The sequence below is a fragment of the Myxine glutinosa genome, chromosome 1 (assembly GCF_964187855.1).
Source record: "Myxine glutinosa chromosome 1, kmMyxGlut1.1, whole genome shotgun sequence".
Lineage (NCBI taxonomy): Eukaryota > Metazoa > Chordata > Myxini > Myxiniformes > Myxinidae > Myxine > Myxine glutinosa.
The window spans coordinates 327,062,418-327,090,060 of NC_136261.1; the positions used below are offsets into that span (position 1 = coordinate 327,062,418).

General features: G+C 42.1%; 1 protein-coding gene across 2 annotated transcripts in view; it reads left to right on the top strand.

The window, feature by feature from the left end:
- Positions 1-26,564, top strand: part of LOC137411610 (ras-related protein Rab-3B) — a 60,406-nt gene extending 33,842 nt beyond the window's left edge. For both annotated transcript variants that reach the window (XM_068096930.2, XM_068096937.2), the window contains exons 3-5: positions 14,357-14,475; positions 18,340-18,464; positions 25,313-26,564. In XM_068096930.2, coding sequence (XP_067953031.2) covers positions 14,357-14,475; positions 18,340-18,464; positions 25,313-25,503 — 435 coding nt within the window. In that variant the 3' untranslated portion in view covers positions 25,504-26,564. The remainder of the gene's footprint in view (positions 1-14,356; positions 14,476-18,339; positions 18,465-25,312) is intronic.
- Positions 26,565-27,643: the final 1,079 nt, after the last annotated feature.

Below are 27,643 nucleotides of genomic sequence, written 5' to 3' on the forward strand. Positions count from 1 at the left end.
GACCTTAAAAGTCAAATTTGAGTATGTCATCCGGGCACTTTCTAATCCCCACGTCATGTAGAGCAGATTGAACATGGATGACTGCTTTTAACACGCCATGCCATCAAAACCTTTTCTAGCGCTCTTTTAGCTAGGTGGCTGGTCCACTATTGTGTGTGTGACAAGAACGGATTGATTCAGTTTTGGTGAAGATCCGAATATGGATCTGGGTGCGAGAATTTTTTAATTTCTTAATTGATTCTTCGCCATTGAGTGATACGGCAAAAACGATATATAGCATGATATTTCAAAAGTTGTGGATGGATTATGACAAAACTACATGGATGGATTATGACAAAACTACATGGATTAGTTGGTTCAGGGACAAGAACGAGCCATTTAGATTTTGGTTGATGTCGAATCCAGATCCGGCCTATCAGTGGGATACTAAACATAAACTGTTCATTCTGGCGGAGGTATCCGTTCTATTGAGTGCTGTTCTCGTTTGGCTTTTCTTTTTTTTTTTGCTTCCTCCTTGTCCATTGACAATAAAAGGTTGCCCCAAATAAACTACTATGACCTTGGGGCTGCTTCAATGGCTGTTATTCTTCTCTTACATACTCGGCTGTCATTTTCTCATCATGGAACAAGATTGTTCACGGTTATTATAAACTTGTGTTTATGCGAATAATGCCATAAATATTAGAAGATTACAATTACATTATATACAGTCGGACCCCGCTATTCACAGGTTCTGCGTATTCGTGGGTCATAAAATGCGACCTGTTTCTCTATTCGTGGAAAGGTGTCCCACAAATTCGCGGTTTATTTTTCTATTCCCTGCCGTGTTCCACTAAATTAGGGGGGGGGGGGTTGGGGAGGGTTCCCCCATTCGCAGCCATGTTTCGCGGTTTTTCAGGGGTGAAAAAAAAAATTGACGAGCCGTCAGCTTGACATACGGTATTTATAAAACCCATCTTTCACCAGCCATGCATAAAGTAGCTGGGCATACGCAAAAAAACTCCACAAAAAAACATCTTCTATGAGCTGCCAGCATGACCTGCTCCTGCGTTTGCTATGTGTTTTGCGTTTTCACGGCTTTTCGCGGGATATCCCGTCATGCACACTGTGAACAGCTACACATGATATTCCACCGTTCACAGGTAAACAATGCTTCACTGGATATCCCACCAGCTGCATAACACGTCATCCCCGCGAGTTACTGTACAGAATGAAAACACTCCACAGTATCTATTAGTGCAATTAGCTGTCTCCCTTTCCCCCATTGAAACAATGGCACGGCATTCATTCGCAGATTTTGATCAACATTCGTGGATTATTGCTGACATTCGCGGATTTTGTCTCGCCAATTCCGGGACGTTCATTGACCTTCGCCGATTATCGGCGATATTCTCGGGATTTGCGTCAACATTCGTGGATTTTGCCTTGCCGTTCGCAATTTGCTCCTCTTTATTTGCAGATTTTCAGGACTCGGGAACCAATCCCCCATTTTTCCATTGAAATAATGCTCCGCTATTCGTGGGTTTCGCTATTTGTGGATTTTCCAGGAACGTATCCCCTGCGAATAGCGGGGTCCGACTCTACTTCACTTTATAATGTAATAGCAGCCATTCATGTCATTCTTTCCATCGAAGACTTGCATAAAATTTCCATGTAAACTAACCATAATTGACTGTTTTGCCTTCCAGGAAAGTATTTTATTCCAAGGATAAATTGAACACTCTATGAATGTTTAAGCAACACATGGCTTGGGCACTTCTGTCAAGTTAATGACCTGTATGTAGTTCTTATGTGACCAAAAGGTTTAAGTTGATTTTGTGCAGTTGTAGAGTGAGATAAAGGAGGAAGATTAAAAATTTCGTTCTGTTGCACAAGTTTTGCTGAAATTGCCACAATTAATGCAAGTTAGTACCCACACCATTTGCACAGGGTTATGCTGAAGTCATGCCCCATCATACAGGGTGCTCCAAAAGGACTTGGACAACTTTGGTTGGAAATGTACTTAGTACCACAAATGATACAATGATGCCCTTTGTTATATATGATACAGAAACTCATAGTTTTTGTTATTTTCAGGTCTGGTGGTTTAATGTAAAAGAAAATGGCGACTCCACAGGAGAAAGCTCAGTGCGTCGAATAGTTCATCGAGACGAGATCTGACACACAGGTTCAGCATAATTTCCATACAAGGTATGGAAGGCATTTGTATGGGACTAGTATCAGAGTGCCATCACGGACTAGTATCAGAGAGTGGCACTGGAGGTTTAAGGAGACTGGAAGTTTTCAGAAACAGAAAAGTACCGGTTGACCAAGCACAAGTGCAGCAGACATTGAACGAGTGAGTGAATCATTTCAACAAAGTCCCAGAAAATCAATCCAACACGCATCCAGCGAACTGGGACTACCGCCCACCACTGTACACAAAATTTTGCAGAAAAGACCGAAGCTTTTTGCCTATAAGGTGCAGATTCTGCAGGAACTCAAACCAAATGACGATCCCAAATGCAAGGTGTTTGCCTTGGAAATGCTCAGTCGCATAGTATAGAGCAGGGGTCGGCAACCTTAGGCACGCGTGCCACCATTGGCACGCGGCAGCGTAATCATTGGCACACTGGCGAAAGCAGAGCCCTCTCTGCTGCATGCCAAATCACCTCTTGAACAGCCATTGGCTGTTGCGCGTTTCACTATAACAGTATTCCAGTGTGATGGTGCAGGGTGATGAGGTAGATGGATCAGAGCAGAGTCACCATTCCAATTCCAAATTATTTTACTGGAATAATAAATCAAAGATGCACAACATGAGATGCCGGCCTCGCGCATTCAAACACAATATTCGTGGCAACCGGATGTGCTGTAAGAACAGTGGTGTTGTTCACAGCAGATGGTCCGAGGCTGCATCTCCACTCATTATTATTATTCGGACTGGTTTCTGAGTTTTAATATTAATCTCATCATTATTCTGAATTGTATAATAATCGTAGATATAAAATAGGAGATGCAGGCTTGGTGCCTTCCAATATGCTGTTTGCAGCAACCTGAGGTGATGTAAGAGCGACTGTGTGTTAACACCTGGTGGTCAGCGGCTGCATCTCCACTCTTTGTTATCATTCAGGCCACCTTCTGCGTTTTAATATTAATCTCGTTATTATTTTGAGTTTTTTTATGGGGTGGTAGTAATGAAAATGGGGGTAGTAGTTTTTCTCGTAACACGCGGCCTGTCTTATTTCGTTTGATTGACGGTACGGCCTCCCGCTCACATTTCCCACAGGAATTGCAGTGAAGCGGTTCAGGTTCGGTAGATGATGGCAACCCCGCTAGCTAAGAAAGCTGAAGTAAAGGTTCGGGCATTCCAGCCCTCATGGACAGAAGAGTGGGGTTTTGTTTTTCAGAAGGACCGTGCTGTGTGTACTTTGTTTTGAAAATGTTGTTTGTCGAACGTCGAGTGTTAAGCGCCATTTTGAGACAAAGCACGAGAAAACTTTCAAAGATCAGGCAGACAAGGCAGAATCCATAAAACGTGCCGTGTCCAGGTATGGGAAGCAAGCCAACACCCTCAAAATCTTTGCCATTGCTAAAAACCATGCGACTGAAGCAAGCTATCGCATTGCTCATTGCATTGCGAAACGCGGAAAGCCATTCACTGATGGCGAATATATTGAGGAGGCTTTTCTCTGTAGCTCAGAGTTTCTGTTTGAAGGCTTACCAAACAAAAAGACAATCAAATCAAGAATAAAAGATATTCCCATGTCAATTAGAAGTATTGAGCGACGCATCGAAGAAATGGCAGAAAATGTCAGCGCGCAGCAAATAGCTGGGTTAAAAGATGCTGTGGTATTTAGCATTGCACTTGACGAGAGCGTGGACGTGAATGACATACCACGTTTGGCAGTCATGGCAAGATACTGTGATTCGACTGTAAGAGAGGAACTCTGCTGCTTAAAGCCAATGTCGGACACAACAAAAGGTGAGGACATAGCCAAGGTGTTTATGGAACATTTTGAGGAGCGATGGATTGACATCAGGAAGACTTTTGCAGTGACAACAAATGGCGCCCCTGTCATGGTCAGGAAACAGAGGGGAGCTGTCAGATTAATTGAGGAAAACGTCGGTCACCGCATCTTGAAACGCCACTGCATAATACACCAAGAAAACCTCTGTGCAAAGATGTCAAATTCAGATCTTAATGAGGTTATGGCTACGGTCGTAAAGGTTATTAACTTCATAGTTAAGCGATCTGCTCTGACACACCGACAGTTCCAGTCCCTGCTCGAGGAAATGGACTGCACATATAAAGATATCCCTCTCCACTCAGCGGTTAGGTGGCGAAGCTGCGGAAAAGTTTTGAAGCAGTTTGTCAGCTGCTTTGATGCCATCAAGGCCTTCCTGGCTGAAAAGGGCCAAAACTACCCAGAACTCGAGGACGAGAAGTGGGTTGTGAAACTTATGTTTCTCATGGATATTACGGGACACCTCAACGAGCTCAATCTCCGACTGCATGGTGCAGGGCAAACTGTTTTGGACATGTTCGACACATGGACGATTTTGGCGGCAAGCTAGCAATCTTTTCAAGCGATGTTGCTACCTCCACTTTCTGCTACTTCAGACACGTAAGGGAGCTGTCCTCGCAGCACAGCATCAGCACCGCTGAAATGTGCAAATACATGAGCGAGCTTGAGTCGGAGTTCACAACACGATTTGGGGACTTTCAGAAGTATGGACCCATGTTCTCTTTCTTGATCAAGCCAGACAGCTTTGATGGACACGAATTGGATTTATCTCTGATAGACTGGTTGGATGCACAGGACATGGAAATGCAGCAGATTGAGCTGAAGAGTTCAACACTATGGGTGACTAAGTTTGCAGAGCTGCGGAAACGACTAGAAACCATGGCAGTGCAAGATTACGGAACCTGCATCTTCACCTGCTGGACATCCGCGCCGAAGAAGTTCAGCTGTCTCCGGAACGTTTCACTGACTTTGCTGTCAGTCTTCGGGTCAACGTACCTCTGTGAGCAGATATTCTCACACATGAAGAACGTGCTCAGCCCCTCCCACAGTCGTTTGACAACCGACCACTCCGAAGCCTGTGCGCAACTTAAAGTGACTAACTACAACCCCCAGATAATGGAGCTCAGCAAAGGAAAGCAGGGCCAGGGATCACACTGACTGGTAGGCATCTGTTTATTTGTAGTACACATGGGTTTGCATATGTAGCTGTTTCTCCATCTCTTTTTTTCCAACTCAGATGTGGATGTTTTCATGAGGATGGCAGCATTCTTGTATAGTACTGGTATTTCTGTTTGATACACTTTATTCTCCCTTTTTGACATTTGTTTCCAATGCAATACTTTGTAAATGAGTTACTGAAAGCAGTGTTTTGAAATGGGGTCCATGCATATAATTTGTAACCTCATTGGGGACAAATTTTACAATGATAAAATGATCATTATAATGTCCTGATTATGAGAGATAAATGTTTCTTTAAAATGTTGTTGCTATGCATGTAGCCTATATGGATGGAATAAAATTCCATGTCTGTTGGAAATATTTTTTTTATGTGGTGTCATTATTAAGCTTAATGTTAAACTTAATGTTGATATGGCACACTAATTAACAAGAACATTTCAAACTGGCACTTCATGTCAAAAAGGTTGCTGACCCCTGGTATAGAGGATGATGATTACCTGAAAAAGGTCATGTTCACAGACGAAGCTTGATTTCATGTATCGGTGAAGGTCAACTGACACAATGTGAGGATCTGGGGCTCTGAAAAACCCCACGTGGTCATTGAACACATACCGTACATTCAGAAAGTATTCAGACCCCTTCACTTTTTTCACATTTTGTTATGTTGCAGCCTCATGCTGAAATCGTTTAAATTCATTTTTCCCTCATCAATCTACACTCAATACCCCATAATGACAAAGAGAAAACAGGATTTTAGAAAGTTTTGCAAATTTATTAAAAAGAAAAAACTGAAATATCACTGACATAAGTATTCAGACCCTGAACTCAGTACTTAGTTGAAGCACCTTTGGCAGCAATTACAGCAATTACAGCTCGAAGCTGTAATTGCTACCAAAGGCACTTCTATGAAGTATTGACTCAGGGGGTTGAATACTTATGTCAATTAGATATTTCTGTATTTCATTTTTAATTATGTTGTAAAAATGTCTAAAAAAAAATTTAAAATCCACTTTGTCATTATGGGTGTTATGTGTAGTTCAGTGACAGACTAGAGCAATGTGAATGTGTCGCCAATATGCCTCCACGTAGCCCCTGCCCGTGACAATGGGTAGATGCCTTCATTCACTGTCCTAAAAATAAACAAGTTTGGTTTAAACTCTTCAGCTGGTTTGAAGTATCACATTTTTACCAGACAGGACAAATTTCACATCGATCGGTGAAGCGTTTTTGGAGAAGGATTTTTTTTTTAATATCAGCTTTCAAGCTAATATGACTGCCAAAACATGTGACATATGACATCAAACAATTTACACTCTGCATATGTTTGGGTAGGGGATCACGTTTGTAAAGTTTCATGTTAATCGGATAAGGTTTGTTTTTCTATCCAAGATGGCTGCCAAACCATGTGATCTACGACATCATTTTCAAACTATATGCAACCATGGTGTTAGATTAGATGATATTTGTAAAATTTCGCATCGATAGGGGTAAGTGGTTTCAATTATATAATTATTTAATATTTTCCTTCAATATGGCTGCCAAACCATGTGACCTATGATGTCATAAATTTAATATTTCAATACAAATGGGTCACAGATCATCTGCATAAAATTTCTGATTTTTAGGACGAGGCATTCAATCAAAACATTTATGGTTAATATACCACTTCACCGATGATGTTATCATTATCATGCTTTTGTTCCCCATTGGGAGTACAGTACTTGACAATGTGCCAAGTTTCAAATTTTTCCATTCAGCGATTTCCGAGAAATATTTTTTTTCGTTATTTGCGTTGAATCCAAGATGGCTGCCATACCACATGCCCGATGACATCACAATTATCATAAGAACATTCTGCATGGGTGTCACTGCTACTCTGAAAGTTTCGGCTCCATCGGACATGTGGTTGCTGAGAAAAACGAGGTTTAACCCGTACGGACAGACGTAAGGACAACCCGAAAACATAATGCCTCCTATCCGGCCATCTTCGGGGGCGGAGGCATAAAAACATATCGGTTTAATCTATTTTAAATTCAGGCTGTAACACAAAATGTGAAAAAGTCAAGGAGTGTGAATATTTTCTGAAGGCACGGTATATGTATTGTATAGGTTTTTGTCTGTGTGTTTAGGTTTGTGTGTTTGTTTGACTTCCATGCACTCCTGAAACGCGAGACAATGAGTTGAAAACTGGTGGTTGTACTTGGAGTGTGCATGGATAGTTTTAGATGAAACGAGAATGACGCTCTTCGACGTCACGACGTTGACCAATATGCCTCCGCCCACATTATTACATCATGATAATACTTGTACCAAGTTTGATTTCAATCCATTCAGCTGTTCTCAAGTTATCACATTTTTCAAGTTCTCAAGCTGAATCAACCCCACCTGGTATTAATTCAACAGCTGAACGGGATTTGAACTCAGGACCTTAGGATCCCAAGCCCGCCACCCTAACCATTAGGCCAACACCAACACCAGGTATGATCACAAGCCTTTGACCTTGGGACCCCAAAATCAATCGGTTAATCTTTACATCATTATACATATCTGTACCAAGTTTGAATTAGATCCCTTCAGCCATTCTCAAGTTATAGACATATTACAGACTTTGACCTTTGACCCCAAAATCTAATCGGTTCATCTTTACATCATTCTACATAACTGTACCAAATTCTGTCAGAATCTCATCATGGGTTCACAGGTTATCGCGGTAACAGTATTTTTTATCTAACATGACCTCTGACGTTTGGCCTTTAACCTCGTGACCCCAAAATCTAATCGGTTAATATCTACCTCATTATGCATATCTGCACCAAGTTTGACTAAGATCCCTTCAGCCGTTCTCAAGTTATCGTGGTAACGAAAATCTATCGCGGACGGATGGACAACCTGAAAACATGCCTCCGGCGACTTTGCTGACGGAGGCATAAAAAATGTATAGCCTGGGGAGTTCTGGGTGGAAGTGCACCCCAATTATCTCTAAATATGGATGACATATCGCTGTTCTTGGTTGGAGGGGCCATGCCACGTCATACTAAAAAATGCCAATTTTCTGGGAGAATTATCCACTCCCCAAGGACAGATTAGTCACTAGTTTAGAGAATTAACACAATTTGTATAAGGGAACGTTTCACTGCCAATTTTTATATCATTACATCAGTTTGTCCCTAATTTATCTGTTTGTCCCAAATTTTGTACCATAGAACCTAATAGACACCGGTTCAAAAGCCTTTTCAATGAAGTCTTTTAGTCAGCAGAGCTTTTATTTGAAAAATTGTGTAGTTTTCATCCTCACACTTTTCTTGAGCATCAGATGTTGAGGCTTATAAAGGAGTAGAACAGCGAGCAAGTAGATTTTTTTAGCTCACCTGGAACGAAGTTCAGGGGAGCTTATGCGATGGCGCGTCGTCCGTCAGTCCGTCCGTAAACACTTGCAACTTCGTCTCCGAAACCGCTGAAGGGATTGTGACCAAACTTGGCAAAATGATATTTGTTGTGTTGTGACTAAAGCTTGTTCATGGCATTAAAAAAAAGCAATCGATATGTAAGTGGGTTTACCGGGTCAAAGTGGGTCCAGGTTTGACCCCCCAAAATTGGTATTTGCTTTCTTCTCTGAAACTACACACAAAATTTCAATGAAACGTGACCACAACCTTCACCACACATGCTGTACCAAAGTTTGTTCACGGCATTGAAAAAATATTCCCCTTTGGACGTCTATAAGGGTTATTCTACTGGGGGGGGTTTTTTTTTTTGGTATACAAGATCAAGGCTCGTGTTAGAGCTAACATTAATGATAAAAAAAACAAACGGACACATAAGACATAATAAAGGGAGCGGAAGGCAAGATGGCGAGGGAGGGGGAAGCACACAAGTACAACATTTGAGAGCAGGGACATCGGGAGATCTGTGGGAGCGAGAGGGCTTGGGGGGGGGGGAGGAGGCGTGGGAAAGAGGCGGGAGTGGGAGTGGTGTAAAAAACACATGGACACAGCTAGGACTTCCAGGAAAGAAGTTGGTATTTCAAAAAAGTGGATCTGGGGTGAATTAACGGGGGTAGAAAAGATCAAGGTTTTGGATGGGGGAAGATGAGAGATGGTGGTGAACAGCTGTTTTAAAGACCTGGAGGGAGGAGTGGGATTGAAGAGAGTGAGGGAGTTTGTTCCAGAGGCAGGAGGAAAGAGTGAAGGTGAGCAGAGAGTCTTGATTTTGGCAGTTTCACCAGAAGAGGGTTGCTGGCAGATCTTGTGCGACCTGTGGAAGTATTTGGGGGACAGAGCACAGACAGGGCTGGGGGAGGGGGGGCTAGGCCAGAGAGGAGTCGGTAGAAGACAGAAAGACCACCAGCCTGCATGCGGTGAGTGAGTGAAAGGCCCTCAGAGTTAGCTTCATCGCGGGAGATTCCAATGATTCTGAAAGCTTTCGTTTCAACAGCGTGAAGAGCTAGGTGTGAGGCAGGAGCACCGGCCCAGAGAGGAGAGTAGTATTCCATTGAGCTGCGGATGAAAGCCTTGTATGTGGTGAGGAGCTCAGGTGTGCCAAGGAAGGACTTCGCACGACTGAGGATGCCCAGTCGGCGACTGGCTTTGGAGGCCAGCTTGAATAAGCATATGGTCAGATGAACCAATTGAAGCAGAAGAAGAACAGCAGGCATTTGCAGGGAAGTTAGTCATAACCAAGTCTAGAAGTGAAGATACACCATTGGCTGAGATCCGGGTCGGGAAATTGACAGATTGTGTCAGTCCCAGTGAGTCGCAGAAGTCCTTTGCTGAGGTGCCATGGCTGGTGTGAGAGGAACCCATACCCAGCCAGCTGGCATGATGCCAGTTGAAATGACATGATGACAGAAGCATGATGACATGGTTGCACCCAAAAATAGGTATTTGCTCTCTTCTCAGAAACTACACACGCAATTTCGATGAAATTCCACCACAACCTTCATCACCCTTGATGTACCAATGTTTGTTCAAGGCATTGCAAAAATTGTGGTCTGAGGAGGTATACGGGGTTGTGGGATGGTGTTCCCCCCCAAAATAGTTTTTTTTTTTGTTTGTTTGTTTAAAGTTTTATGATTTTGTTAGTATGATTCCACATGCTGCCCTGTCTTCTAGCAACCATTGAAATTAGTTTAAAATAGCTGTAGTCAGTGCAGTATACTGTTTATTCTAAGAGGTGAGTGCCAGGGGTATTGCCCCTATGTTTCCTGGAGGTTCCTGGGGGTTTCCTAGCGGCCAAACGAGCCACCATCCAGAGCTGTAGGAGTGTATATTGTTACATACTGTGTATATTGTGTTTTGTATATTGCTGTAGGAGTGTTACCGCCCCTCCACCCCCCCCCCCCCCCCCCGCCCCCCAACCACCACCACAGAACACATCCATGCATGTAGGATCCCGAGTTCAGTTATCTCATTAGTATCTGCAATTAAATAGGCCTCCCTTTTGTGTCGTGGGAAAACAGGAGATATGCATATGTGAGGTCTGTAGAAAGGTATTCTTCTTCCTTTCTCCATTATTCTCCACCTGCACCCTCTTTTCATAAGTCGACATTCACAGCACTGGGCTGGTAGCCATTGTACATTTTAAACCCTTTTAATTCGGCTTCTCCTCTTCTTAGACACAGCTCCAATTCGGTATATTTACCTATCCAGACACATATGAGACATTAGTGATCCATTACAAATATGTACCGTACATACTTTATCCTTAATTCCCATCATAACCAATATTGTTCCCTCCATCCTGACATATTTATTAAACACAAACACCACACATAAAAACAGCCGAGTCCGCTCAGCCTGAACTTGCCTTGGCGGGAAGTGCAGGGAGTGGAGCAATCCATGAAGAAGATCTCCGAGCACAAAGCGCAGATGATTGACAGGAGAGCGAGGTGGAGCATCTGGAAAGCTCCAATATTGATGCTCTGTGTTGGACCAGGCTCTGCCCCGCTTAAGAATGTATAAAGGCGGAACGCAAGCGCTGTTTGTTGCCTTGCAACCAAGCCAGAGATCTGATGTGGAGGAGGAGGATCCGCTTGCTTGTCATCTGAGAAGAAACATGCGTTGTGCTGAGGGAAAGACTGTTGCCCTGAGTGATCTGCATGTGGGAGTGATCCGCATGGGGTGTCGTGCAAGTGGTGAAAAGCAGGTAGACCAAGCAGAGATCACTGGTAGAGGAAGAGGCCACATTAAACTGCACTACACCACACCACACTGTCATACTGACCATCTTCCCCCTCAAACCGTTCCTACCTGTATCAGGACCGGCACCCATCTGTTGACTGTTCCCACGTAATACAAGGGCCAACCCTAAGCCCTGAACTAATTCTCCCCCTCTTCAATTTCTTCCTATCTACCTTCTTTGGAGTGCGATTCCAATGGGCCCATGTGATCTGTGTAAATATTCAAGTAAGACGAGAAGGGATTTAAGTGTTATGGGAATTAAGCTTTTGGGGATTATTTGTGTGTTAATTGTGCCTTTCTTTTTGACTATTGCTGGTGTTGGGCTAGTGGCTAGGGTGCCGGCTTAGGATCCAAGGATCCTGGGTTCGAATCCCAGTCGATCGCTGAATTAACGCCAGGGGGGTTGACTCAGCCTGTCATCCTTCCGAGGTCGGCTAATTGAGTACCAGTTCACTGGTAATTCCCTGCTTGTCGTAAAAGGCGACCAACAGGGTTGGCGGCAGGAAGGGCATCCGGCCGTAAAACATTGCTTCAAAAAAGGGGACCAAAAAACAAGAACAACCACGGTCCCTGAAAAGGCCAACCCCCGCTTTGCGGGGAAAAATGGCCTCCAAACGGTGTTTTTTTTTTGACTATTGCTGAGTGAATGTGTTGCTTTATTATTGCTTGTATAAATATTCGTGTGAACACTTTTAGTAAACAGTTGCTTCCAACCTGCCCGTTCCGTCCTTTCCATTGACTTGGCTAAGGTGCAATAGTAGTCAATTGGGACGTTCTCCCTCAACCAATTGGCTCCACAACATTAGCCAGTCCGTACTCGGCAGTTCACTCGGCTGCTCTGATTAGATAAGAATAGGCGAGCATGAACCGAAAGCGCGATCCCGGTTAGGTCGGCCATGTCACCCCCAGGTTAAGTGTCAGATGGAGGACCCTGGGAGATTTGGTTGTCTGATTGGCGTTCGTGGTTAATTGGCAACCTATTGGACGGCGGAGTTATCTGCGAATGGTGGCCTCAGGACCCTTAATTGAGAGGAGCCTAAGAAGTCCCCTCGTGGTGAACCCCGAGACCCGGATCCATAACAATATGTAACACAGACAGACAGACAGATCGACATTTATAGTGGTAGATCTTTCTAATAACCCACATGCATACACACTTTTATTACCATAATTCAAATCCACAAAATTGGACTTTGTAAAATTGCTAACTACTATATTGCTTGTCAATGTATGATATTTCTTATTATTGAAACACCTCGTCTTACAGACTAGAAACACCCACTGCTAGTGGGAGCAGCCATGGAGGACTTGGAGGTCATGTTATTATTATTGCCAATTATTGGAAGCCTGGTGTTGGCTTAGCGGTTAGGGTGCCGGCTTGGGATTCTAGGATCCTGGGTTCGAATCCCGGTCGATCGCTGAATTAACACCAGGGGGGTTGACTCAGCCTGTCATCCTTCCGAGGTCGGCAAATTGAGTACCAGTTCACTGGTAATTCCCTGTGTCGCAAGAGGCGACTAACAGGGTTGGCGGCTGGAAGGGCAACCGGCCATTGCTTCAAAAAAATGGGGACCCGAAAAAGGCCAACCCCTGCTCTGCGGGGGGAAATGGCCTCCAATGGGTTTTTTTTAGTTTTTTTTTATTGCCAATTGTTACTTTTATTTTTGATGATGTTATGTTATTGTAATAATTGTTGTCATTATTTATTTTGTTATTGGAAGCAGTTTTAGAAAAACACCACAATAATGTGGAATGATGCTTGTGCTGCAATGTATACACCTTGACATGGCCTTTTTCCAAGGTGGAAAAAGGCAATACATGGGCATTCCGCCAGATTATTTGCAGTCCAGTGTAAAGGATCATAGGCTAAGCGACTTCTAAAATAAGGCAAATGTCTTACTCGTGATAAAATTAAGGCCTCTGAACCATTACTTGTAATACTCTGTCCCACCACCACCGGAAGCACCGCAAAATAGTTTTTTCTCGACAAGTCGAGGCTCGTGTAAGTGCTAACGCATAAAACATATAATAAAGGGAGCAGGAGGCAACAAGGGGAGATAAAAGGGAAGTACAACAACAGTAGAGAACAGGGACATCGGGAGATCTGTGGAAGGGAGAGGGCTGAGGCGAGGATATATGGGATAAACAAGATGGACACTACAAGGAAACGGAATTTGAAAAATGTGGATTTGGGGTGTATTAACATAGAAAAGATCAAGGCTTTGGATGGAGGAAGATAAGAGCTGGTGGTGAACAGCTGTTTTGCAGACCTGGAGGTAGGAGTGGGATTGAAGAGAGTGAGGGAGTTTGTTCCAGACGTGGGAGTAAAGAGGAATAAAAGAGTGAAGGTGAACAGGGAGTCTTGATTTTGGCAGTTTCAACAGAAGAGGGATGCTGGCAGATCTTGTGCGTCCTGAAGGAATATTTGGGGGACAGAGCACAGACAGAGTTGGGGGAGCAAGGCCGGAGAGGATTCAGTAGAACACAGAAAGACCACCAACCTGCCTGAGGTGACAGAGTGAAAGGCCCTCAGAATCAGCTTCATCGTGGGAGATACTAATGATTCTAAAAGCCTTTGTTGCTTGTCAATATATATTTACTAGTACACATTCATGTGGAGAATTTTTATTGGCCCCACATTGGGAACCCCCATGGGAGCGAGCTGGGGAAGGGGGAGGTGGTGGGGTGAGGAGGAGGGTGGAACCAAGTCGCTGCAATCCTTGTCTTACAACCTTTAGTCCCTCTGGCAAGTTTGGTTGAGATTGGATAAGTAACGACCGGATGCATCGGCCATAGATATACACAGACAGACAGACAGGCACCCAAAACTTTGGTACAACTTTGTACATAAGATGGATGAGAATGATTTTGTCTGTAACATAAGACAAAATATTGTCATAAAAAGACACAAAATATTGCACAAGCACACCACGATTATTAATGAAAACAAATTGTGATCAGCAATTTCTGTTTGGCCATTCTGTTTCACAGGACACTGCAGGACAGGAGCGTTATCGAACCATCACAACAGCATATTACCGTGGGGCTATGGGGTTTGTCCTCATGTATGACATCACGAATGAAGATTCATTCTATGCTGTCCAGGACTGGTGAGTGTTCTGCCCGACTGTTTTCTGAGAGTAAAACATTCTGGCTCATGCATTTGTGAAAAGAAAATTTGTTCTAGTCTATACTTGTTGCCCTGTGATTGAAAGGGAAAGCACTTGCAAGTGTGCTTTGGGCTATTATTGCCTTATGTATGGCTTTGAGGGAAGGAGGGACCCTCCCGCATTCATCTTCCTTTTTTCCTTTTTTTTCCAATTCCACCAGTCTCTCTCCCCTCTCCTCCCCCCAACACCCTTACACCAGGACCCCAAATGACCACTTTTCAAGGAATTCATTATTTTTTGCATATTCGATGTACAGTGTTTATATGCTGACATAATATGGATGAATGATTTGTTAAAAAGAAAAGATTTGTGAGATTTTCAACATTTATTTACTGTGACCTCAACGTGGCTCAATTGTGCCTGGTTCTCCATTTTGATTCCCATCTCTAAATGGGGTTGGGATGCATGTTAGGACATGCACAATATGGCGATGCACAGGTTTTCTGTTTGTGAGTGTCATTTTTAAACAGTTTTGATATAGGCTGCTGATGCAGGGAACATTCAGGTTCAAGTTTTTGTTGTTGTTTTTTTTTTTGGGGGGGGGGGTTTGTTTTTTTGGGGGTTTTTTTCTTCCCAAAAATTGTATATAAATTAATTGGCCTGCATTTTCTTCTTCCAATTTTCCCCTTTTTTATTTCATCATTTTGGTGAGGACTTTTGAGGGGGCTGGCAGGATGGCCAAGAGGTACACAAACTTGCTTATCGGCCGTCTGGTCTGGGTTTGAATCCTGACCTGGCTACAAACTGTCATCCCGGTGTTTCACTGGCAGAGTGATTCATCAATGTGTGGCAAACACGGATGGATGTTAAACTGGGCTTCCTGTCTACTGGCATGAGGAGTGGATGTTAAAGACTACATGCCACTGTGTCCTTCACGTGGAGTAGGCAAGCTACAGCCAGCACAATGAACAAATTCCAAGTTCCAAGTTCTTGCACTAACTACTTGGTCAAACGCCAGGCCTTGCCAGCCAGTCCATGAAAGACTTGAGCCACAGACTTCCCTGCCGTCCAACCCCACAAGAACATGGAAATAATTCTCGCCGTTAAAGAAAGAAGAATAAGAAGTTGAAGACTTTTGGGTTGGTTTGTTTTGATATTCCCATCAGAACCCATTGCTCATGTTACTGGGAACCCAGATTCCACTCCTCCCCTCCCCACTCCCATTGTCTATTATATTTGTAATTTGTGTAAAATTACGTCATCTACTAGTGCCTTTGTTCCTGTACCTGATTTATGTAAAGCTACTTCATGAGCCTTACATCACTGTTTAAAACTAGAACGGCCGGCACTCGGTAGAATGCATACCTCCGCCAGGCTGAACAGTTTACGTTTTTTTTTTTTTTTTTTTTTTTTTTTTTTTGTATACAAGATCGAGGCTCGTGAAAGAGCGAACATTAATCACACAGAAAGACAAACAGACACACAAAACAAATAACATCGGGAGCGGTAGACAAGATGGGGAGAGAGGGGGAAGGACACAAACACAACATTTGAGAGCAGGGACCGAGAGACATGGAGACATCGAGAGAACTGTGGGAGGGAGAGGGCTTTGGGGGGGAGGCATGGGAAGGGGGGGGGGGGGTGGGAGAGGTATAAAACATATGGACACTGCCAAGACTTCCAGGAAAGAAGTTGGAATTTCAAACAAGGTGGATCTGGGGTGAATTAGTGGGGGTAGAAAAGATCAAGGTTTTGGATGGAGATGGTGGTGAACAGCTGTTTTGTATCCCATTGAGAGGCCAGATCTGGATCCGGACCCAAACCAAAATCAAAAATCGAATCGACTTGTTCTTGTCACTTACCCAACTCATCCACCAAGTTTTGTCCAAATCCATCCACATCTTTTTTGAGATAACAGGCTATATATCATTGTTGGGCCCCATCTCCCAGTGAAGAATCGGTTTAAAATTCTTGGATCCGCTCCCGGATCCAGATCTTCACCAAAAATAAATCGATTTTTCCTTCTCACACACCCAACCTTTCCACCAAATTTCATCCAAATTAATCCGCAACTTTTTGAGATATCCTGTTCACAGACAGGGATGAAAAGAAATCCGCCATCCACCTTAGGTAGCGAAGTTCATTAAAGGCCATACCTTAGGCCTTTGACCTTTGAACCCAAAATGTAATCAGTTGGTCTTTGTATTACAGTCCATAATTATGCCATGTTTGGTCAAAATCGCTTCAGTTATCGCGGTAATGAAAATCTGATACTTTCAGCGAAAGGTCACATGACATTTGACCTTTGCCGCAAAATCTTATCATTCATCGTTACATCATAGTACATACCTGTAAGAGTTTGGTCAAAATCCCTTTCGCAGTTCACAAGTTATCGCGGTGTTGAAAATCTGCTACTTTCAACTGAAGGTCACATGATCTTTAACCCTTTGAACCCAAAATCGAAACGGTTCATCTTTGCATCATAATACACCTTTGTACCAAGTGGTTTTTTTTGTTTGTTTGTTTGGTTTTTTTTTATCCCTTCAGTGGTCCACAAATTATCGTGGTATAACCCAAAAAGTAATGCCTTCAGCCAACCCAAAAACATAATGCCTCCGCCCTGGCCTTCGGCTGTGGAGGTATCATGGATGCACGCACCATCCTTCAGCTGGATGTTAATTAAAATTACCCTCTGATAGTATTAGTTGGTGGACGTTAAATATCCCACAGCATGTTTGTTGACACCCGAGGCGAGTTCCAAATCCCTGCTCCAACCTACAGGGGGAGCTGCAACAGCGGTGTAGTTACACCCCTCCAAAAGTGATGCCACATGTGACTCCCAGTCCAATATACACATGCTACAAATAGATGAACTATTTCAAACTACCTTTATTATTGTTTTAAGAAAGGAAAGTAGATCTGCACATTCTAATACATGCACACTATGGAGATTCTTGAAAATGGTAACATTTAGACGGGAATTTTGTGAACTTCTTCAGAAGACGTAATTCCCATTTGAGCTTCATCATTGTTCCACGACAGACCACCGATTACATGAAGTGACTAGAGCAGCACTCAATAGAGCTCATACCTCCACCAAGCTGAACAGTTTATGTTTTATATCCCACAGATAGACCAGATGTGGATGCTGACCTGAACCAAAATCAAATTGGCTCGTTCTTGTCACCTAGCCAACTCATACACCTAGTTTTGTCATAATAATCAGTCCACAACCTTTTGAAATATTGTGCTATATTTCATTTTTGGCCCCATCTCTCAATGGTGAAGAATCACTTAAGATTTTCACCAACACCGAATCCATTCGTCCTTGTCACATAGCAAACCTGTCCACCAAATTTCGTCCAAATCCATCCATAACTTTTTGAGATGTCGTGCTATACATCGGTTTTAGCCCCACCTCTCCATGGTGACGAATCACTTTAAAATTCTCGGATCCCAATCCGGATCTTCACCAAAATCTCATCATTTCGTCCTTGTCACATACCCAGCCTACCCACCAAATTTAATCTGAATCCATCCACAACTTCTTCAGATATTCTGTTTACAGACAGGGATGATAACATAACCTCCATCCAACTGTGGTGGCAAAGGTATTAAAGAAAAAAAATCTCCCATCCTCCACCTTACTTCCCATTTCAGTCATAATTTGGTTTTATTTCATGGCTGTACCTGTATTCAAGTAAAACGTAAATTGTGGGTGGAAAAGCTGTCTATTGTCGATAAATATATTGAATGGGTCATTCTTTTGCATGTTCCCTTTACCATTTTAGGACATTATAATAGTGATTATATGATACATGTGTGTAAAATTGATCTTTCTTTGTTCCCATCTTATTCTTTCAGGGCTACCCAAATCCAGACCTACTCGTGGGACAATGCACAGGTTATCCTTGTAGGTAACAAGTGTGAAATGGAAAACGAGCGCATTGTCAGTGAAGAGCGTGGACGCGAACTTGCTGAACAGCTCGGTGGGTGAACTAATTGGCATGATACAGTGTGGTAGTTTGTGCTCCAACAAACCTATAATTCCGTACATTTGAGAAGCTTAGTTGTCAAATAATGCATTGCTTTGAGTACTGAAGTGAGAATGTCATATCGCTAGAACGGCACTCAGTAGAGTGCATACCTCCGCCAGGCTAAACCGTTTACATTTGTATCCACTGATCGGCCGGATCTGCATCTGGACCTTAAAGGGTAACCCGAAAGCTCAGACCACCAATCTCAGACGACAGGCTTCAGTGTACCATGGACGAAAGGAAGGGTATGACAACTGAAGACGAGATGGGATGAATCTGTGCATGAAAGAGAGCAATTTACTTTGGAAGAATTCTCAGGATGAGTTGATGTCAGAGGCAGTAGAGATGGGAGACCATGCCAGATGTTTGATGGCTGCTTGAAGACCATTCCAATGTGCCTGAGTGAAATGCCAGACACATTGATGCTGAGGTGGCTCTCCGAGAACGGCCCAAAATATGCCCACTTAAAAAAAACATATGGTCTGATGAACCGATTTGAGAAGAAGAAGAACAGACATTTGCAGGGAAGTTGGTCATAACCAAATCCAGAAGAGATGATGTACCATTGACTGAGATCTGGGTCAGGAAATTGACAGATTGTGCCAGTCCCAATGAGTCACAGAAGTCCTTCGCTGAGGTGCCATGGCTGGTGAGAGAGGAACCCACATCCAGACAATTTGAATTGCCACAAATGGAGAGAGTTGGGATGAGTGGATAGAAGTTGGTCCATGTTATCAGACAGTGAGAGGTAAATGAAGTCATTACTGTTTGGTGGACAGTACAGCACAACAACAACAAACAACAACAGGCATTTTAAGGCCATTTTCCCTGCTAGAGCGAGCGCATTGTCAGTGCTTGAAGGTTAGCCTTGCGGTCCCCATGACAATCTTCTCCATTTTGCCCTATTTTCTGCATCTCCCCTTGTTAACCCCCTTGCCCACATTTCTTCTTCCACCATCTTTAGCCAAGTCTTTCTCGGTCTTCCCTATCCTCTACTTCCTTCTACAGTCATTTCCATCACTCTTCTCAACCAGTCACTTTCATCCTTCCTCAACACGTGACCAAACCATCTCAACCTGTTTCTCTTCACAGCATCCATCACAGGCTCTATTCCCATCATCTTTCGCAATTCATCATTTGGCTTCCTCTCTCTCCACGATACTCCGCACATCCACCGAACCATTGGCATTTCCACCCTTTCCAGCCTTCGTTGCTGCTCTACGTTAATTACCCATGTCTCGCTCCCATAAATCATAACACTTCTCACACATGCAGCATACACCTTTCCCTTCAGCTTGAACGACACTCCCCTCCTCATCAGCACGCCACTCAGTTCCCGAAACTTCTTCCATGCACATCTCACTCGAGCAACCATTGCCGAGTCTGATCCACCTTCTCCATTCAGCATGTCTCCTAGGTAGCAAAATGTTTTCACACCTTCCAGCTTCATGCTGCACATCTATAAACAAAAGGTGGGAGTGGAGGGGAAGCCGTCGCCAGAGGTACTCCTGGGTGTGTGGTGTAATGAGGGCAGTGCATGGGTAGAGAGGAATAGAGTGTCTGATGAAGATAGCAACCCCAACACCATGATGAGGCTCAGGTCTATCATACTGGGGGAGGGAGTAACCAGGGAGAGATGCTAAGGAGTCATAGACGTCTTGAAGGAGGAAAGTTTTTCTAAAAGCAGAATGTTTGGTTTTCAGAAACAACCTGTACAGAGAACTCAGTCAGGTTTGAGCGAAGGCTCTGGATGTTTGAGGTCCATACCATTAAGGAAGAGTGAGGTTGGGTGGGGGTTAAGGGGGGTCTGGTACAATAGGGGGGAAGGAGGGTAAGATGACGGAGCATAGGCTGAGGTATGGAGAGCTGCTGACAGTGTGTCGGAGATTGCAGAAGAGCCAGGAGAGAGGGCAGGATGAGGAGGAGGACAAAATGCTAGGTGGTAATGGGATGAGGCACAGTAAGGAGTTGGTCAGGTTCACAATGTTTTTTCGTTCAAAATTTTGGTAGATTAGCAAAGCTATACATTTTTGGAATATTCAGAGCATGAGGAATCCAAAAATTAATGTTTGCATTTGCATAGACACCTTTGCGAAAATGACACTCAGGACAGTGATGAAGATCTGTAAAAGCATATTCCTGAACAGTATAGACCTCGTAGATCCTGTGTATAGGACTTATAGTTCAATCTGATACTAGTACTACCTATAACTTCCTATAACAACCTATAACTTCAAAGGACTTGCAATATCATGTATTATGTAATACAGTTATATCACAAATATAAAGACAATCGTTTTCAATTACCTTTGTTTGTTGCTTTTCTATAATCCTGAGCACTATTTTGAGGCCTTTATTGGATTCCTTGACCCAGAAAACATAGGATTAGCATATTTAATTAAGTCTCTAGGTTGACTAGAAGCTGAGATCGTGCAAAATATGTATTTTATGGCGGCCATTTTCAAAATCCAAAATGGCGGCCATGCAGGTGTCTGTGCAAATGCCAACATTGATTTTCAGATTCTCCATGCTCTGAAGATTCCAAAAATGTACAGGTTTGCTAATCCCAAAATTTTGAATGAAATTATATTTGTTAACATTGTGAACCTGACTATCTTCATCACTGTCCTGAGTGTCATTTTCGCAAAGGTGTCTACGCAAATGTAAACATTAATTTTTGGATTCCTCATGCTCTGAATATTCTAAAAATGTATAGTTTTGCTAATCTACCAAAATTTTGAACGAAATTATATTTGTTAACATAGTGAACCTGACTAAGTAATATGAAGGGGGCAGAGGGAAGGATAAGATTTGAGGAGGAGGAATGAGGTGGAAGAGAGAGAGGGGAGGAGGCAGCTTTGTAGAAGTGTGAGGAGGAAACTGAGAAGGAAGGGTGAGGGTGGAGATTTGAAGGAGAGAGTTGAAAGGGAGGGGTAGGGGAGATTTTAAAGGGGAGGAGTAAGGAGGATGGTGGTTATGGAATCGGGGTAGTAGGGAGTACAGGGAGGGGACATGGAGTGAGACGCAGTTGAGGAATAGGGTTGGTAGTGTACGGGCAAGTAGAAGTGGAAGAAGGAACAGGCAGGGAAGGGTTTGACACTGAAGATGGACAAAAGGAATTATTCATGAAGTACAAACATCCCTAAAAAATGGTCGTAGGATTTTTTCTTCAGTGTCAAATTTCATCGTGAAAATGGTCCTGAGTTTGGAATGGATTTAAAACATGGGAAATTATTTGTATGTTCATTTTTCTTTGGTGACACCGGACTGCTGGGAAAGAGGTTCAATTCCAAGCTGGAGTTTTCGAGATTTTCAAGTCAAAGATGCGTTTGAAAACGTTTGAGGAGGGGTGATATAAAGGCGAGTTAAGAGATTGGAGAAAGGAAGAACTGTAAGAGTTTGAATTTTTAGGATCGGAATGATTGAAAGAGCGATTTGAAAACAACCTTTTGAAAAGGAAGAGTGAATTGTAATAGAAGAGAGAATGCAACATGGGAAAAGGAAGTTGAAACATTTTAAAACAAACACCATGAAGACCATCTGGGTATTCACCGAAATGAGGGTAGGGATGTGCTGGAAGGACGAAGATTGCAGACAGAGGTTCAAAAAGGAGAAAGAAGAAGAAGCAATGAAACCAGATTGACAAGCCAAGTGGAGTGTAGCTCAGAGGAACGAATTTGCAAGCGATTGCCATTTTGTGCTGTATCCTATGCCTATTCCTATTGTAGGTACACCGCTCCTTTCCTGTTCCATCTCCAGGCGCTGCATGACGTGGGAGCCCGGCGATGAGATGCGCTGAAAGGGAGTACTCAGTTTTCACTCCGGTTTTTGCCTGGTGTTGACTTAATGGTTTGGGTGCTGGCTTGGGATCCTAGGATCCCGAGTTTGAATCCCAGTCGATCGTTGCATTAACGTGAGGGGGGGTTGACTCAGCCTGTCATCCTTCCGAGGTCGGCAAATTGAGTACCAGCTCACTGGTAGTTGGGGCACTGCATCAGCGGCACAAACGCGCTTCCAGAAAAATGATGCAACCGGCCGCCACAGGCTGCATACGAAACAACAACAACAACAACTCTGTTTGTTTGTTTGTACACCGCTCCTTTCCTATGCCATCTCCATATTTGGACACGATAATGACGAAGTGATTTGGCTATACAGGGTATTTTTGATTTATTGATTCAAATTCTTCACAACCAATATTTATTCAAAAAGTGTAATAAATAAATTCTTGCGATTATATAATTATCCCGCCTCATTTAATGCAATAAATAAATGAAGTATTTTCCTCACTTGACGAGTTTACTTCCTTTCACGAAATTCGTCAAATGAAAACGTTTCCCAAGAAAGTATTTATACATATCAATGAGGTAAGTATTCTTAATATTGTATAATATCCTCTATCAGGAATATTATTTAAATGGCTTGTGTCGTCATTCCATGGTGTAATGGTTAGCACTGTGGATTCTGAATCTGGCAATCCGAGTTCAATTATTGGTGAAACCCACTTATCTTTTCCCTTTCAAAAATTTTTTTTAACCAAAACTTCATTATGATAATATTGAGAAGGTAAATTAATAATTTGATCAAAAGGTTAAAGGTCAGTGTCACCTAAAATCATCAATTTTCATCCAATTGAACTGAAATTTAATTTTCCCATTTGAGTTTTGGCATAAAATTTTCAACAAAACTTTATAATGATAACTAGTGAGGTACCCGTGCGTAGCACGGGTAGGAGGCCAGGGGCAAACGGACAATGCAGAAACAACGAATTTTGGAAAAGTTACAGAATCAGATGAAACGGTGTTGGTTTAGGCATGTGATTGGTCAATATTAATACGTTAATTATGTTACGGTTATTATTCATTTATTTTCATTATTAGTCACTTATTTATTTTCTTTCTCATCTGGCCAATATCTCAGGCACCTTTTGAGCTAGGAAGCTGATATTTGGACACGACAATGACCAAGTGACGTGGCTATACAGGATATTTTTTATTTATTGATTGATCAATGAATAATTTTTTGATTAATCAATTAATGGATTATTTATTCCGATTAACTATTGAGACTGAGATTGGTGTTGTTTTATTTTATTGAACAAATTATTAAATAATTATTTAATTAACCATTGATCATTGGATGAACTGGGATGAGTGCATAGATGTTGGTCCATGTTGTCAGACAGCGAGATGTAAATGGAGTCTTAACTGTTTGGTGGACGGAACAACACACATATGAACAAAAGGTCGGAGAGGAGAGGAAGTCGTAGCCAGAGGTAATCCTGAGGGTGTGATGGAGAGAGGACAGTGCAGGGAGAGTGAGGAAGAGTTCTTGATGAAGTTAGCAATCCCGGAGAAGGGAGTAACCAGGAAGGGATACCAAGGAGTCAGGAAGGACATCTTGAAGGAGGAAAGTTTCTGTTAAGCAGATTAAGTCTGGTTTCTCAGAAGCTACCTGTATGGAGAGATCAATCAGGTGTGATTCGGATTCTATGATTTAAGTCTATCTATCACAGGAAAACGAGGCTCATGTTATGGTCGTGAAGAAATGTTAAGGTCTCCCAGCTTGCAAAAATGGGCAGCGTTAAATAAATAAATAACTTTCTGGGACACTTGATGTGGGCTAGTCGAGATTCTACTAAATATTTGAGGATATTATTGTTGAGTATCTCAAATTATCCTCCATCCAAAACCATCTCCCAAAAATTGCTTCTGTATCCATCTTGTTCTGCTGTGCCTCTTCATCGTTACTTGCAATTCTTGTTTGTCGGTCCTCGTCTATTCCGACCTGCACCCCCTCACCTCCCAATCCCTTCTCCTGTTGTTCATTTTGTTATGTTACATCCTGATCCGTCCTGTGTTCTTGCTCTTCCATGAGCCTTGACTGCTTACAAAAAAATCAATTAATCGATTTGATTTTAATTTAATTTTAATTTAATTATTAATAATTATAATTAATTATTTTATTTTAATTTTATTTTTAATTTAATTTAATTTTTGATTTAATTTTAATTTTATTTTATTTGTTCTGTTTGATTCATTGACTTGATTTTAAAAAAAACATAGTTACAGATTCAGATGAAACGGTGGTGGTCATGGTATTCTATTAGAAAATTGATTAATAATTTAATTATTTTGCCATTATTATTTATTTATTTTCATTATTAATCATTTATTTATTTTCTTGCTTGTCTGGGCAATATCTCAGGCACCTTTTGAGCTAGGAAGCTGATATTTGGATATGACAGTGACCAAGTGATTTGGCTATAAAGGATATTTTTGATTTATTGATTAATCAATTAATTATTTGTTGATTTAACCAATTAATCATTTATTTTTCCGATTAATTACTTGTTTAATTAATTTTCAAAAAGTTACAGCTTCGGATGAAACACTGGTGGTTAATGTATGTTATTTGCCAATTGATTTGGAAATTATTTTACGATCATAATTTATTGATTTGATTATGCAATTAATCAGTCAATAATTGTACACCTCTCCCTCCTAATACCATCTCTATGTGCTGCACCTGGCAATGCCGTGTGCTGGATGTTATTTATTTATTTGGCATGGGGGTGGTGTACTTTGAATGTATCTGTACTTGTTTCTAATATTGTAACATCCCGTATTCCTATTCCTCGTCCTGATTTTTTTTCTGGTGTCACTGAATCCAGTTTTTACAGTTCATCTCCACTCTATTTCTGCATTTTCTGCATTTTCTGCATTTTCTGCATGCTTTTGTATTGTTTGCCCTAACATAAGTGATACACTTCCGCTATTGCTCTGTGTGTATTATTTTAGGCTTTGAGTTCTTTGAAGTGAGTGCCAAGGAAAATATCAACGTGAAAAAGGCCTTCGAGCACCTCGTGGACATGATCTGTGAGAAGATTGTTGACAATCTCGAGGATGATAAATTCACGAATGGACGAAATATTGCACAACTCTCAGATGACCCTAACAGACAACAACAATCTGAGGGCTGTGGCTGTTAAGCCCCATGTCGCTTCCTGCAGCGAGGCGTAATGTCTTTCAACTGGTGCTACAGCTAACTAGGAGCAAACTGTCCAGGACATTATCTGCTGCTATGTGGGTCAAAACAAAACCTCTCTGAAACCTTTCTCACCATCTTAATATATATTGCATTGGAAGAGCAAAGAGTACTGGAAAGAAAAGTGAAATGAAGATCAGTGATTTAGATGTTGGAGAAGTCAAAAAGGATTTATGTTGAGAGATTTATGGGAAAGAGTTGAAAAGACAATAAGGTTTTGTAGTTGTGCTACAAAATCAGCAAAGAGAAAATTGAGCCCGTTAAAGAGGGTATAGACAAAGGGTGAAGAAGTATGATGGCACATGAACTCTTTTGGCACGCACTGGAGAACTGTGATAGTGTGGATCCATCAGTGATGACTTTAATGAACTGCAATCGATGCTTCGTAGATGTGTTCTGCCGGCCTCCCCGAATAATGAGTGGTTGTGGTCTGGTGGCCTTGATACACACATTGCTAGCAAAGATTGCGCAATTTTACTTGTTCTGTTAAGAGCAAATGTTTTTCACTTTTTCCTTGCTGTTTACTCGATTTTCATTGCTTGAGGTTCTAATTGGTGTGATGCCATCAAATAAATCTGATACCATCCCTACGCACCTGCAATTGTTTACATTTCTGCTTTATGTATGAAGCTTCACTTTCTCAGAATTGCCTCTATTCATTTATTTGTGGTATGCTTGGGGAAATGCCTCGTAGTCTGCAGAATTTCTTACAAAACTGTCCACGCGAGTATTTGTTTTTTTCTTCTTCTTCTTTGAGAAATTTGAATTGTTCTGCAACTCTGCAGATGCTGCTCCCTCATATTATTTTCCTCTAGGATATGTGCAGTGATTACATTAAGCAGATAACGGAATGACAAATGGACCCCAGATTGATCTGGTGACCCGTCTAATCCAATGAATATGTCTCGCTTTCAAAGCAAACGAACGGTTTGTGCCCCTGGTTTTTATGGCCTTCTTGTTGGTCACATTCACTGCTCGAGTTGAAATAAAAAGTTGGGATTGGTATGGTTTACTCTCTTTACTGCAATGATCCCTTGCTTTCAATGGTGATTCTGACACAACATGAATGGAAAGAGTATCATGGTCACAGTTATAAAGAGCAGGTCGAAGGAGTGTTTACATTAAAAAGAGCAAGTTTGGAGCAGCCAAAGCTGTTTAGAGAGGCAGCATAAATTTTGCTCATCCTCACCATAAGTTATCTGTATATATATACAGTGCCCTCCATAAGTATTGGAACAGTGCAATAAAATTTGTTATTATTGCTATATATTCAAGACATTTGCATTTCAGATAAAGAGATTAATATGAAGCAAAAATACAGATGGTCAGCTTTTATTTCTTGGTACTTCTATGCGTATGTTTTACCATTGTAGATCAATAACACGATGGCCAATCCCCACATTTTAGGTATACCAGTGTGTACTCTATACTTTGTATTAAAATCCCTTCTGGGCACGAGATAAAATAAGCAATTCTGCATAGAAGTGGGTGATGACCTGATTGGAGATACTTTGGAGATAACACAAAGACCTTCTTCTTCTTTCATATACATACAGCACAAAGCTGTGGCACAGCATCATTGGCTGAGGGTGCAGCTCATGCAATGCTCTCTGTACAACAACAACAACAACAACAACAACAACATGCATTTTAAGGCCATTTTCCCTGCTAGAGCGGGGGTTAGCCTTGCAGTCCCCATGATAATCTTCTCCATTTTGCCCTATTTTCTGCATCTCTCCTTGTTAACCCCCTTGCCCGCATTTCTTCTTCCACCATCTTTAGCCAAGTCTTTCTCGGTCTTCCCCATACTCTACTTCCTTCTACATTCATTTCCATCACACTTCTCAACCAGTCACTTTCATCCTTCCTCAACACATGATCAAACCATCTCAACCTGTTCCTCTTCACAGCATCAATCACAGGCTCTATTCCCATCATCTTTTGCAATTCATCATTTGTCTTCCACTCTCTCAACGATACTCCGCACATCCACCGAACCATTCGCATTTCCACCCTTTCCAGCCTTCGTTGCTGCTCTACGTTCATTACCCATGTCTCGCTCCCATAAATCATAACACTTCTCA